This window comes from Rhinolophus hipposideros (assembly GCF_964194185.1).
Source record: "Rhinolophus hipposideros genome assembly, chromosome: 5".
In the NCBI taxonomy this organism is placed as follows: domain Eukaryota; kingdom Metazoa; phylum Chordata; class Mammalia; order Chiroptera; family Rhinolophidae; genus Rhinolophus; species Rhinolophus hipposideros.
In genome coordinates, this window is record NC_138051.1 from 58,080,144 (window position 1) to 58,095,160 (window position 15,017).

General features: G+C 54.0%; 1 protein-coding gene across 1 annotated transcript in view; it reads left to right on the forward strand.

Annotated features, from left to right (window-relative positions):
- Positions 1–3,351: 3,351 nt before the first annotated feature.
- Positions 3,352–15,017, forward strand: part of SMAD6 (SMAD family member 6) — a 73,552-nt gene continuing 61,886 nt past the window's right edge. Inside the window, exons 1-2 of the mRNA XM_081050554.1 lie at positions 3,352–4,406; positions 11,833–11,889. Coding sequence (XP_080906680.1) covers positions 3,593–4,406; positions 11,833–11,889 — 871 coding nt within the window. The 5' untranslated portion in view covers positions 3,352–3,592. The remainder of the gene's footprint in view (positions 4,407–11,832; positions 11,890–15,017) is intronic.

Below are 15,017 nucleotides of genomic sequence, written 5' to 3' on the forward strand. Positions count from 1 at the left end.
AGGCCAGGCATCTCTCACGGTGCTCCCCAGGAACCCTGCAGAAAAGGATGCCATTGTACCTCAGGGAGGTTTGGAGGATGGAAGGGAAAGAGCCCCGGGTCACACAGTTGCCCCCAGGAGTAGGTGCTGAGCATTTGCCTGCTGGCCCATTAGGGAAGCAAAGAGAATGGGACAGGTAAGGGGTATGCATGTGTATTTAACACACATACCCGTTACCCCAGCCATACTGGCTGGGTTCAAATTCCACCTCTGCCACTAAACAAGTTTGTGGAAGTTACTTAATGTCTTTGTGTCTCAGTGTCCTTATCTGTAAATTTGTGGTAACAACCATACCTACTACCCCCAAAGTGCTGTTCTATGGAGTCCCGGGCCTCCCCTCATAATACTTTGATACAGCAGGGCCCAACGGACCACATTTTGAAAATGACTGCTCTGAAGGCTGTGCTCTAGCAACACAGACCCACACTCCACTTTCTAGCTGCTGGGAGTGAGAGCCCAGACTGGTTTATGCCCCTTGGGTTGTAACATTTCAGCACTTCCAATACTGTCTTCATTTCAATGGCAAATTGAAAGGCAAGATCCTGTGCCTCAGTTTCCTTATCTGTAAAATGGAGGTAATACCTATCTGGGTTGTTGTGAGAACTAAATGACTAAATCTTTGTAATGCTTGGAACATTGCCTTGCCCATAGTAAGGACTCAATACCATGAACTATCGTTGTAATCCACAGCCAAACCAGCAAATACCCTGATAAAAGAAAATACATTACATTAAATTTCTCCTTGTATTTAAAGATGCATTAATTTCCCTGGGGGCGAGAAGTGACTAAAAGAGGCCACAAGAGAGGCTTCTGGGGTGCAGGTCACGTTGTCTCCTGGGTACTGGTTACACAGGTGTGGGTTCACTTGTGAAAATCCATCCTGCCGATCACTTGGGATTTGCCCTCTTAAAATGCACTCTCTCCTAGGGTCTATATGGTTCTGTGAACAACGCAGGGCAGGCATCATCATTCCCATTTTCAAACACAAAACTGAGCCAAAGACAACTATTTTGATTTAGCCAAAGTAGTAGGGGATGAGGGTGGGGAAGCCTCTCAGCTCAATCTTCCATTCGGGAGAGCAACTGCCTCCCCCAGGGAGCGCAGCACGAGCACTACCTGGCTCCAGGTAAAGCTCAAATGGTTCCGAATCCTTCCTGCAAATACTGCTCTTCCCCCAGCGCACACAGACTCAGGGCCGGGGACTCGCACCGCCGCACACTCGGAAGGCCATGCCCACACGTGGGCACCCGGAGGAAGACCCGCTCGCCCGAGCCCCTGCGGCCCCGGCGGGGGGAATGGCGCCCAGCCCCGGGCCAATCGGAGTAGCGGAATTTCTTTCATTCAGCAAGGGGCCGAACTCCGGCTCCTGCCCGGAAAGGGGCGGGGCGCCGTGCCGGGGGCGGGACCGCCGCGCGCAGGGGAGAGGGCGGTGCCCGCCCCGTGGCCCCGCCAATCGGCGCCGCGCCCGGGGGGGAAGGGGGGACCGGGCCTTTTTTCCCTCCGCGCGGGACCAATCCGGACTTTACAAGCTTGAACTTTTGCCACCCTCGGCTGAGCGAGCGCGCCCGAGGAGGTACCCCGCCGCGCCGGCTCCAGGGCCTGGACCGGCCTTAACCCTTCCCGCGCCGAACGGCCTGCTGCTGCCGCCGCGCCCCCCAGCTCGTCCCAGACCCGGAGGGACCCCGTCCCCAAGCCTACCCCTATTTCCGTTGCGAAACGTGGCTGGGGAAAGCACGACCCCCTACCCACATCCCTTTCCGTGGTTCAGAGAACAAATTGGGGAAGGGGGAAGAGGAAGCATCTGCCTGAGGGGGCCCGGGACGGCTGGCGGCCCGCCTGGCTCCCAGGGAAGGCTGTGGCGACTAAGCAATCGGAGAGGAGACACTCCCCGCCTCTACCCCACCCTCTGTAACTCCCTACCTCGGGCAAGCCTGGAGTCCCCGTGCGCGAAGCGTCCCACGCCCTGGGTTTGGCCCAGCAGAGCGACCCCTGACTTTGCGCAGGGGATGTGGAGACCTCGTGCCATCACGGAAGATCCCGCTACCCCAACAAACCAGCTGCCCCCTGCTCCCAAGAGACGCAAGCCAGTAAGGCTCACACGCACACCCATTTTTATTAGCCTTCCTTGCGATGGGGGTTTGGACCAATCTAAAATGCAATGTGTGTTTGTAAGTTTGTGCCCCAGCCAGAGAGAGGCAAGATTCGGTTTGCGTCTGAGTCTCAGTGGGTCCGTGGACCCTTGCGCCGCGAACCCCTGGTTTGTGTAACCGTGTGTTGTGTGTGTGCGCGCGCGCGCGTGTGCTCGCTCGCATCTGTGCCCGCGGCGCAACGCGAGCGGGAGAGCGGGTTGTGGGCGCTGTCAGGTCCCGGGAGGGGGTGCCGTGGCGAGCGCAGGGCGGGAGCCAGGGCTCGGCCCGCCCCGGGAGCCAGCCCCTCGGAGCCGCGGGCCTTGCAATGGGACGTGTTCTCCTTTAAGAGTTAAGAAACTTGAAACCTTGTTTGCGCAACAATCAGCGCCGCGGAGCCGCCAAAGTGTCTAGACTGGCATATGATGGGAGGCAGCCAATGACTCCGCGGCGCTCCTCCGGGGGCCCTCAGTGTGCGTTTGAGGAGAACAAAAAAGAGAGAGAGAGAGCCGAGCGGGGGAGCGAGCGAGGGAGCCGAGCAGAGAGAAAGAGCCGCCGGGCGCTGCCTCGCCAGACCTCGCCGGGACCGCGGGGCCACCGGGAGGCACTTTTTGTGAAGGGGGAGGGGGGCGACCTCTGCAGCCGCGGCGCCCTGGGCGTCCGAGCGCAGCGTGGGGAGGGCTGTGACCTCTACCTTGGTGGATTGCATTTTTAATTAAGGATTCCCAGCGGCTCTTTGGGATTTTTACAGTTTCCACTCATGTGTTGTCACCCGCGTTCGGGAGAAACTCGCTCCAAGTGCATCTAGCGCCTGAGACCTGAGACGGAGTTGGCCTTTCGTGCATGCAATTGCAGGGATTTTGGTTTTGTTTGGGGTTTCTTTTTTCCTTTTTCCTTTTTTTTCTTTTCCAGGGAGTAAGGAAGCTGGGGGTATCAACAAGCCTGTCTTTCGGATCCTGCAGGAAAAGTCCATGTAGTTAAGCGCTTGGGTTTTACAGGCAGGGCTTCCCAGACACATTTGGGGGGTTCGGCGCGAGCGCTTTGTGCTCATGGGCCAGCCGCGCAACTTTTGAAGGGTCGCCGGCCCATGCGGGGACTTTCTGGCGGCGCGTCGCCCGCGGTACCCCTCAAGCGCTGGGGCTGGAGTTGCTGAGTAGCCCGGCCGCCGGGGTCCATGTAGCCGCTGGCCGGGCGCGGACTGTGGCTCGGCGTGCGAGTGTTCCCCGCCGGCCCGCCCCGGCGAGCTCCCTCATGTTGCAGCCCTGCGGCGCCCCTTCGACGATAGGCTGTGCGCGGTCTGCACGGCGCCCGGCGGCGGAGCTTCATGTGGGGCTGCGGCCCGCGCAGCCGGCGCCTCGCTGAAGGAACTGACCCCCGGTAACCGGAGACCGCCTCCCCCCCCCACCCCCGGCGCCAAAGGATATCGTATGTTCAGGTCCAAACGCTCGGGGCTGGTGCGGCGACTTTGGCGAAGTCGTGTGGTCCCTGACCGGGAGGAAGTCAGCGGCGGCGGCGGCGGCGGCGACGAGGATGGGAGCTTGGGCAGCCGAGCTGAGCCGGCCCCGCGGGCACGAGAAGGCGGAGGCTGCGGCCGCTCCGAAGTCCGCCCGGTAGCCCCGCGGCGGCCCCGGGACACAGTGGAACAGCGAGGCGCCCAGGGCGCGGGGAGGCGCCGGCGTGCAGGGGGCCCCCCGAGGCCCATGTCGGAGCCAGGGGCGGGCGCTGGGGGCTCCCCGCTGGATGTGGCGGAGCCGGGAGGCCCGGGCTGGCTGCCGGAAAGTGACTGCGAGACTGTGACTTGCTGTCTCTTCTCGGAGCGGGACGCCGCGGGCGCACCCCAGGACGCCGGCGACCCCCTGGGGGAGGCGGCCCTCGAGCCGGCGGGCAGCGGGCGGAGTCGCGAAGCCCGCTCGCGGCTGCTGCTGCTGGAGCAGGAACTCAAGACGGTCACGTACTCGCTGCTGAAGCGGCTCAAGGAGCGCTCGCTGGACACGCTGTTGGAGGCGGTGGAGTCCCGCGGTGGCGTGCCGGGCGGCTGCGTGCTGGTGCCGCGCGCCGACCTCCGCCTGGGCGGCCAGCCCGCCCCGCCGCAGCTGCTGCTCGGCCGCCTCTTCCGCTGGCCAGACCTGCAGCACGCTGTGGAGCTGAAGCCCCTGTGCGGCTGCCACAGCTTCGCCGCCGCCGCCGACGGCCCTACGGTGTGCTGCAACCCCTACCACTTCAGCCGGCTCTGCGGGCCAGGTGAGCGCGCCGCGCCTGGCGGGGCGCGGGGGGAGGGGGATTGGGGCTCCACCGCCAGCCCCGTTCCGTGGCCGTCTTTCTATCCCAGACACGTAACTAGGGCTGGTGGAACACTGCGGGTGCCCTGGAGGCTGGCAGCCTCACCCTGGTCCTGCCAGGGAGTGGGGATGTGGGCACATACGTCAGATGGCAACTTCATCGAGGCTCCGGCAAACTTAAAAGGCAACACGGTTGAGTTTTCTCTGTGCAGTTTCAGGGACGGAACGTAGGCTCCCAACTTCATAGACAGTGAATGGGAAGGGCAGGCTTAGGAGAAGCCAAAGACTTGTGTGTCCCCCCATCCCCACATTTACCCCCAGTCTGTGCCCAGGCCTGTGGCATTTGTGTGCATGTGCCTATATCTATGTTATACTTTACTATATCCAAGTAGATGTAAGTTGTGAAATTGGGTGGAGACAATCCATGGCTAGAGTCAAAGTGTTTGTAAATTGTTCCTCTTGTTCCTTTTATATTTGGAGCAAAGTTTTTGCAGGGTAACCCGTCTCAAAGTGGAGCCACCCTCTTGCCCTGATTGCGCCCAGCATCCCTTGAGTGTCAAATGCCAGGGCTTTCCGTCATCATCATTCTCAATTCTGTGTCCAGCTTTTGTATAGTTGAGGGTTGTGGGGGCATCTGTGAGTAGGTGAGGAAGCCAGGTATTTTATTACATCTGAGAACTACTCCCCTTCTTTGTTCTCTTCCTGGGACTTCCTGCACACACCCACCCCCAGCCCTGCTTACCTGCGGATGCCCTGGGTTCCTGAGAAGAGGTGAGGACAGGTGGAGGTTCCTGGCAGGCCAGAAGCTTGCAGGAAACACGCTTTAGCTGGCGGCATCTTCGGGGTGTACGTATCTTAGGTGACACGGGGGATTCTGCAGGGGTGTGACAGAGTGTGGGAGGGCTCTGAATTCCTCTAGTGTGGCCCCACTACAGAGAATCAGCACCCAGCGTGGGGGTCCATAGAGGGTCAGATCACAGGTCTGACTCCCGATGTGGAAGTGGAAGGCGGGCCTAGGAGTGTGCGTGGGGTGGTGGCTGCAGTGCAAAGGAAGGTGTCTCTGTGGTGGGTCACCGTTGGGCGCTGGTGGGAGAGGCAGCATTGATCCGCCTGCCCTCTCCCCGCATAGTTACTCCAGGCTGGATTCAGGAGATTTGGGCAGTTCCTGACCAGTGGTGAGCTTTCTGTGCCTCTTGTACCTCTTCCTGACAGTGGTTTCCTCCCGTCTGCCACCCTTTCTCCTTTCTGCCTCTGTGGAAGGAGGCCCGATGTGTGTCCGTAACAGGGTCTCACACACAGGAGCTTGTGGCTCTAACCTGGAGCAAGGCTTTGGAGGGTGGGTAAGGGGGGGTGGGTAAGGGGAGGTGGGTGCTGAGGAGCAGAGGCCACCTGGGAGTCAAGGTGCTAGGGGAACTCAGACATGTGAGTGGGAAGGGGTGGAGTGAAAAAGTTGGAGACCACAGACAGGACCCACTTTTGCCAAGGATGGGTGGGGTCCCTGCTCCTTGGATGAGATGTCAGCTTGGGTGTTGGTTTGAGTTTCTTGCACTTAGGCAGGTACAATTTGAGGAGCAAACCTCAGTAGGATGGTGCTTAACCACAGACTTGATTCTAGGCTCTGCCTGGCCAGTAACACAACTTGACCTTGGACGGGTAACCTCCCTTCTTAGTCTTCCTACTGTCAGTGGCTCCAAGAACATTCTTCATGTCTAATTCTAGATAAAGCATTGGCCCTTGACTCCCTTCCTGCTTCCAGAAGGAGGTGCTATTGCAGGGCCTGTGTCTCTTCTCCCTCTTTGCTAGCCCAGGGGGCCCCCCTTTCAGGTGAGCCTGGGGGCTGTTGGGAGGACTGATGATCTGGGAAGAGTTTCCAGTAGGCTCCAGATTGACCCTCTTGCTTCATTTCCCTGCCTGAGGGTTTGGGCCGTGGGGACTGGGACTGAGAACTGGGGGAGCCCTTTTCTGCCCACCCCACCCCTGCTGCCTGGCTGCCAGCCTGGCCAGCCTGGCTCCCGGAGCTGGGCGGGTACATAGCTGGAGCTCAGCCGTGCGAGTCTTGATAAGGAGACTGCTCCTTCCAGGGCTCTGGGGGAGAGGGCTGGGGCTCTGGGGCAGGCAGGCAGGCAGGCAAGCAGGCAGGCAGACAGACACAGTACACTGGAACCCCCAGAAGGCCAACTGAGGTACACTCACGGGACACCAGTCACCCAGTGCCCCCTGACCTGACCTCAGTGGGAGCCCCAGAGACAGGAGGCCCCTTTCTGGGCCGGGCAGACCCTGTCTGCTCAGAGTAAACCCTGTTTCATCTATGACTTGCTTTGGGGTATTGCGGCCAGTTCCCCTCTTTGGGCCCCTTTCCCCATCTGTAAAGGGGAGGAAGTGGACAGAATCCCCGAGGTCTGCCGGGCATATTCCAGGTTACCAGGCCTGCCTCCCCTCCCCTGCCTTCTCTCTCATGCTTGTCTCAGAAGTGAGGTCCTCTTGCTGTGCCCAGCTCTGCCTCCCACCCATGTGGGAGTCCGGCCCTGGGGCTCCCTCCCTCTGGTGTGTCTTTCTGTCCCAGGAAAAGCCAGTTCGCTGAGCTTGGTGCCTATGTGGACGGAAATGTGGAGAAATACTTTAATCACAGTTCTAACCTGTGTTTATAGAGCTCCTTTCTCCTGAAAGTATCCATTAACTTTGGAATAAATCTCCTGCTCTTTGCTTTACCACTTTTTTTTTTTCTGTAATTATATTCAGTAAATTACTATTATCCAAATTGCGCCAGGGAAAGAGACAGAGTGAGAGAGAACTTCTAAACGACTGGAGGAGGCTGCCTAGGAAAACACAGGGTTCCCAGGCCAGGACTATAGGAATTAGAATGGGCTAGAAAGTTTTCCTTTTATTTGGCCTGGCATTATCCCTTTGAAATGAGATCAATTTCAAGTTGGGCTTCCAAGCCCCCGCCCCACCCCTCTGTCGGCCCCTGGGCCTGGCCTCCCTGCTCCTCCAAGCTCCTCCTTGGAGGTGAGGAAGGGGTGATAATGTGCAGTTTGCCTCTTGCTGGCGCCAGCCGGCTGCGCTGTTTATCTGGCTGCCGGGGGAATCTGGGCAATTAGGCTCAGCCGGTCTTAAAGTGCCAGGAGCTCCTTTTCTGTGTCTCCCACCCTGGGGCCTGGGGTTGAGCCTTCAGGTTCTGGACGTGGAGGGGACCGGAGTCCAGGGAGGCCCCCTCCCCACCCACAGCCAGCCCTTGGTAGGGTGGAAACTGGGAGGCCCGGGGAGGTGAGTAGAGCCTTGCCTAAGCAAGATGCTGGGCTGTGAGGATGGGGGTGGAAGGTAATGTCCCAGACTGAAATTACCCGGCACTGGGAGAGGCTGTGAACTCTTCTGGCTTTAGAATTAGGTCTCAAAAGGCTAAGTAGCCCCTGGAGGCTAACCAGAGGCAGTTGGGGCTGAGTTGAACTGAGCATTAGCCTTCTGGTACACTCAGCCCCTGGCTGACTGCTCTCACTTCTGGAGGAAGTTGGAGGAGATTCCTGAAGTTGATGCCTGAGGCTGGATGTCTGAGGGGACTGGAATTTGTGATGTCTCTTCTCTCCCTCTCTGTGTGTGTGTCTCTCTCTCTGTCACCTTCTCCCTCTCTCCCCTTCTCCCCCCTCCCCCTCTTCTTCTCCCCCTCTCCTTCTCCCCTCTCCCTTTCTCCCTCTCTCCCTTCCACTTTCTGCCTTCCTCTCTCTCCCCCACCCCCCCCATGTTCCTTTCTCTCAGAGGGCCCGGCAGGGTTCTTGTTGTCCCCTTAAAGTTTAGAAAACATCAGTTATTTTAAAATGAACATAACTTCTGCAAGCCCTAAGATAACTTCTAAAAGGGGAGTGAACAGAGGGCCTGGACGCCGCTCACACATTTCTTACGACCTTTTGTCTCACACATGAGTGTCCCACCTGGGTGCCCACCTTGCCCACCTGACTTAGTGTCCTCTGGCTCCATTCGTTCTCCCAGATCCATGGGGCCTGGATATGCAGGAGTGGAGGGGAGGTACCAGTTAAAGGTTCCCCATTGTTGTTTATAGCAGCAGTATTCCTACTAGCCCCAAAGTGGGAATAACCCAAATGTCCATTAGCTGATGAATGGATAAACAAAATGTTGTCTCTTCATCCAGCAGAATATCATTCAGCCATAAAAAAGAACGGTACTCTAATACGGCCTGGATGACCCTTGAAAACATTATGCTAAGGAGCCAGACACAAAGGCAACATTATGTGAATCCATGTGTGTAAAATGTCCAGAATAGGCAAATCCATACAGAGAGAAAGTAGATGTGTGGTTGCTGTAGGGTTTGGGGGTTGGGGAAAATAGGAACTGACAGCTAATGGGGTGACAGGGTTTCTTTTGAGGTGATGCAAATGTCCTGTAATTAGCTGATGGTGTTGGTCTCCCAGCTCTGACTATACTAAAAACCACTGACTTGTACACTTCAGAAGAGAGAATCTCAGCGTATGTGAATGATGACTCAATTTTTTTTTTTTAAAAAGGTAACTTGGTATTGGCCCTCAACTGGCCACCTCCCCCTTTGTTTAGTTGAAATAGGATAACATCTGTCTTCCTGTGTGGCCTTGGGCAGGTCCTTTACCTGGCTGGACCTCAGATACCCCATCGGTGAAAAGAAGTTGGCTTGGGTAAACCTCTGACATTCTAAATCCGCGTGTTGATGGTGAAGTTTATGGGCCCTCAGACTTTTTTACTTGCCTGGAATGGAAGTTAGTGATTAGCTTTTAGTCTCCCCACAGTTGTTAAACAGTCCTGGGCAAAGCCTTTTGCTGGAGCAAATGGGGGCCTGCGAAGCTGTCTCCTAGGAGCTTTGCAGTGTGTCTGACATTTCAAGTTTGTAGATTTGCTTTCTGTGTCACTCACGACCGTAGAACCCAGCCCTCCACCTCCCACCCAGCTCAGGTGTGGCCATGGCTAGTGTGTGTCACAATTCTAAGGCCTACGTGCCACCTGTTGGGGGCACTTCCTGAGCCCTTCCCCGCCTCCACCTTTTGGGTCGCAGGTAAATGGCCACTGAAGGAGATGCCAAGGTTGATTGCAGTACAGTGAGTGGCTTGACTCCAGCCACCACTGCCCATTGCTGCCAAGTTTCACTTTTGAGGACAGATCTGGGGGGCAGATGTCCAGAGCTCCCCACCTTGTGTGGCCTGGGCCTCTGCCAGTCAGATTTTGCCAAAGGAACCCTAACAAAGGAATTGTAGGCCTCCTGATAAATTCGTGGGTGAGTGGAAAGGGCACGAGGCTGGGGGTCAGGAGACCTGGCTTCTGGTTCTGGCTCCGGAACCAGTTCTCTGTCTGGCCCTGAGGGAGTCACTTCCACTGTCCAGGCGTCAGCGTTCTCCGTACAGTGGAGAGCTGGCCTCAATTCTCCCTCCCTGTGGAGCTCTAGCCCTACCTGTGTGCTGCCTCTTGTTCTGAGAGGCTATTCCTCACTCACGTCTGGTCTCTCGCCATGCCAAGGCCTGAGGACTGGTGAATAGGGGGAGTCCTACTGAAGCAAATAGCTCCCCTCCTTGAGTCTTGTTTGGGGTCCCCTGTGGGTCATTCCTTTGGCTCCCCACTTCCTCTTGCTCCACACCTCTTGTCTGCAGATGCCTTCAACGTGACCATCACTATTGTCTGTCCACAAATTTCCTGTGCCCGTGATGGACTGGACCCAGCAGGGATGAAGGGGTGGAAGACGGGGGCCTCTTCATTGCCTATCTCCTTGGCATAGAGCAGAGTCAGGCCTGGGCTGAAATCCCAGCTCCACCATGGTTGGCTGGTGGACACTGGGCAAGTCCGTTTCCTCATCTGTAAAATGAGAATAGTATCGGCCATCTTTTTTTTTTTTTTTTTTGAGAAAGGATGAATTCAAAATAGGTGCCCCATGAGCGTAATTAACCACTCTATACCTAAGGTCCAAGAGAATAAAATACAATCAATGAAACTGAAAATGCCTGGCATGGAGAGAGACAGAGAGGATAGGCGTTCAGCAAATGTGTGCTTCTCTCCAGTGGCTACTCCATGATTCACTTTTCCTTCTCCCTAAATACTGTCCACAAAAGAGTCCCTGTTCCTAGACCTCAGAGCCTTCACTTTGTTGGTAATTTCTGGCTGGAAAAGCCAGGGTGGGGAAGAGCTGAAGTTGCGCTGGGTGTATAGAGCAAAACAAATGCTCCTACAACTAATTGCGCCTTATTATAATTGCGAAAAACACTTATTACCCCTTGTGTCATTACTGATACCTGCCTAATAATAGTTATTACCACTTTACTACCACTGAGAGTTTGTTTTAGTTTGCGATTTGATGGTGTTTAGTTTCATTTAGGGAAAATGAAGGGTCATTTCATTCATGCAAATTGTTACTTAGTTTAGCAAATTGTTACTTCCCCTAAAGCAAGAGGCTAAGGAATTCTTCTGAAGACAAAGTATATGTTTTTAAGGAGGAGTATTTTAGGCAAATGAAAGGAAACCAAAAGAAAAATACCATAGACAATAGGGAATCACAGAGGGTCTGAGCTGGAAGGCAGTGAGAGCACCCCTTCTCCTTACAAAGGAGGAGACAGGCTGAGAGCTGGCAGTGGCTGCTTTAAGGACTCCCATCTCCAGTAGGTAGCTGGGTTTGGCTTCCTGGGGCTCAATGAATCTTGCCCTCCCCATTGCCCCAAAGAATGCTAGTTCTAATGCAGCTTGTTAATGGAAATGAGCTTCTCTGTCTGAGCCTCTGCATTCACACTTTACTACCAAATTTAGCAACTGAAAACACAGAATGCCCAGTTAAGTTTGAATTTCAGGTAAACAGCACATAACTCGTTTAGTATGAGTATGTTCCAAAAATTATAAGGGATATACTTGTATACCAAAAAATTATGCCATGTATGCCCAGAATTCAAATTTACCTGAGCATCTGGTATTTTTTTCAGGCAACCCTGGCTCTGACTTTCTCTGCACCTGTATTTCTTTTGTTATAATAAAAATAGTTACTGTTTGTGGAGGTATTTTTCCACACTACCAAGAGCTGTACTAAGCATTTTACATACATTATCTTCTTTTGCCCTCCTGGCAAACCCTGGAGGTCCATATGATTATTTCCCCCATTTTAGAGCTGAGGTAACGGGCTCAGAGAGGTGAAGTAACTTGCCCAAGTTCACACAACCAAAGAGCAGGGTTTGATCCCAAGTCTGGACCCCAGGCCTGCGGCCTTACTGTTGGGCCATGATGTTCTAGTGGGTCTGAGTAGCAGAGGTAGTGGGAGAAAAAGAGGGCTTCCTGGGGGCTGGGTTATTAGTGGAGAAAACCAATAATCAAAAGCATGTAGAACCCCTAGGTGTGAACTTGCCCACCCTGGTAGTGACATGCTGTCTCCTGTCTTCCAGAATCACCACCACCCCCCTACTCTCGGCTGTCTCCTCGGGACGAGTACAAGCCACTGGGTAAGTGTGTCCTCCTCCTGACCCTTGGGGAGGTGTGTTCATCCTGGGCTCCCCTTTCAGTCCAGAGCTGGTGCCTGCCCGCCCAGCCTCTGTGCTGAAGGGCTGGAGGGGAGGGGGGCCAGCCGCCGGCCTGGTTGCCTTTGAAATGGGTGAAGTTTTACAAGCACACCCTCCGTTGGGCCAAAGCAGACCCAGCCTCTGCAGCAGGCTATTTACATCTTGAAATTCCTCAGCTCATCATTAACCTCTCTGTGACCTTTAAACATGGGCCTGTGGGAGATGAATGGGTTTCGACTTAAGCGTCTCATTGGAGGTGGGTTGGTATTTGTCTCTTTTCCTTTCTCTCCCTCCCTAGCCTTAGATTGTTCTCCGTTAGTGTGTATTAATTATGACTATGGTAAATAGGTTGAGCAAGAAGTCTGTTGAGAGGAACTGAATGTTCCCCCCCTTTTTAAGCCACGAAGTTCACCTGGGCGAGAACACTTACACAGTTTGGTGGAGGTGGGAATGTCATTTTCGACAGGTCCCATTCAGAAGTAGAATGTGCTGTCTGTAAACTTTCTATAAACCTCGGGGCTACAGAAACAGCTCATGTTCCGGAGTAGATGCATGTGGTTTTAGAAGTAGATGTGGCCTGTGTCCTGGCCCTCCTGTTGCCTCTAGGGGAGAATCCTGGTGGTGGGCTGAGTTAGTTTGGCCTCAGTAGGACCAGGAGAGAAGCTTTGTGACCTAGGCCGTTCCCGTGGGACTCAAGCTTTAAAAGTCAGATGGCGTGGCAGTGATGCTAACACATTCCATCAAGCGACCACAAAAAGTGGGTTTTGTTTTGTTTTGGGTAAAGGCCTCTTCCCAGTAGCATGTGTCAGCATCACATGGGAGGTCCCGTCTAAGTGTTGTCGACTCGCAGGCATCCAGTCCAGTTTGCCTTCCAGGCCCCCTGTGGAGTCAGAAGTGCCCATCCGCTCCCTCCAGGAGTTTGACCTCAGTCTAGGCGGACAGAGGCTGTCGTATGACAGGGTGTGAGTCAGAGGGCAGCTTCCTCATTGTTCTTCCCGATGCATGAGCCTCCGTGGATAGAGGAGATGTATTTAGTTCTCTGGGGAACTGGAGAGGTCATCTAGTGGGACCATGTCACTTCGTAGATGAGGAATCAGACCGAGGGACAGGGAGGGACCCCAACTAACCAGCAGCAGGGCTGAGGCAGAAACCCAGAGCAACCCCCTATTCAATGTCCGGTTCTCCATCTTTCCCTCATAGGCCTGTCTCAGCATTTCATAAGTCAGCATTGTTCCACTAGTCATTTAGAAGATCCCTATTTCCATTGGGGGGGGGGACACAAAAAACCCCCTTCAAATATTCTTAGCAAATGTAGCACCTCAGTTTGAATGTCAAGGACCATTGCCCTGAGGAATTATGGGTCAGCCTGTGATAAAGCAGCAAAAATCCAGACACCTTGCAGCCCTGCAGAGTGACCATTTGGAAATCAACAGGTGTCCTGGTGATCTTGTGATTGGGACAACTGAGGCCATAGAAAGAGGAAGTGACATTTGCTGGTGATCATACAGCTCAGGGGTCTGCAACTCCAGACCACCATCTGTTTTTGTACGGCTCGTGAGCTAAGAATGATTTTCACTTTCTTAGAGGCTTAAAAAAAAAATCAAGAGAAGACGAATATTTCATGACATGTGACAATTATATGAAATTCACATTTCCGTGCCTGTAGTAAAGTTCTGCTGGAACGCAGCCACGGTCACCGGTTTCCATATTGTCTGTGGCGGCTCCCACACCACTGTGCAGACTTGAATAATTGCAGCAGAGATTGTATGGCTCGCGAGGCTGCAAATACTTACTATTGGGCCCTTTGCAAAAAATGTTGGTAACTCCTGATTTTGCTAAGAGTGGAGGTAGGATGGACTTGAACCTGGGGCTCCCCAACTTCCAGATGGGGTCCCTTCTTGGGGCTTACGCAGTGATCAAGGTAGGGAGTGTTCTTTTTCTATAACACCCCGAAGACACTTCAGACTTCGAGGGCCTCCCTAGAAGCTCCAATGTGTGAGGGTTTGGAGAGTGCATGGTAGGGACTTACTGTTAGGCTGGTGCAAAAGTAATTGCGGTTTTTGTAATTGTTTTTCACCTTTTAAACCACAATTGCTTTTGCACCAACCTAATAGCTGTGAGAGGTGGAAACTGCCTGTTGTTCCCACTCCTGGGAACCTTACAAAGCTGCCTGTGTTGGCTCCACAGTCTTTCACTGAGAAATAGGGTCCAGCCTGTGATGTTGCTACTTCAAACAAGAAGTGGCAGTGATACTCGGGGTGCTGAACACTTGGGGAACATTAGTTATTAAAAGCAACAATCTTTAAAGAAGTTCCCACGGAGTCATTGAGGTTGTTCCTTTTTTTTTTTTTTTTTTTGAAGAGATTTTTCCATCTGTCCTTATTTTCCTCCAAACACGTTTTAACAGCCGATAACTTTTTCGTGCCCTGATAAATAGTCTGAGTTCTTTTTTGTAGTATTTTCTTTTCCTTGCATTGTTGCTTTCTCATAAACAACAAGTCAGTGCCCTTCTAAGCCTCAGTGATCACATGAGACCAAAAAACAAAATAAAACCCAGAACACCCAGTCAGCATCTGGCAAGTGGGAAATGAAAAAAAAAAAAAAAAAGGCCAAATTGGTTAATGTTTCATCTTCCCGCTCCCGAAGCCATGTGGTAAAAGGGGAAAAACAAAAAATCCTGCAGGATGGAATGGAATTCTAGCTGGTAAAAGCGTAGGCTAACGGTTTTTACCCCAGGAATCCCCAGCCTGGGGTGCCTCTCGGGAGCCAGGTGTGGGACCTGCTGAGCCATACCTGGGTTGTGGTGGGTGAGAAGATGAGACGAAAATGGTGCAGGCCTCCCAGGACATGCCTTGCGACTCCTGGACAGGCCTGTCCCTTCACAGGAATAACACCCCATGGCTGGTGGCAGGAGGCACGGGCCCAGGAAACATTTTCCAAGTCGGCTTGCCCCAAAAGGCATCAGCTTGTCAAGCTAGCAGCTCAGGGTTCAAGAAAAAAACCTGCGAAAGCTTTTCCTTTCCCCATCGAACTGCACTGTAGAGAGGGGAAAACAGATAATGCACGCCATG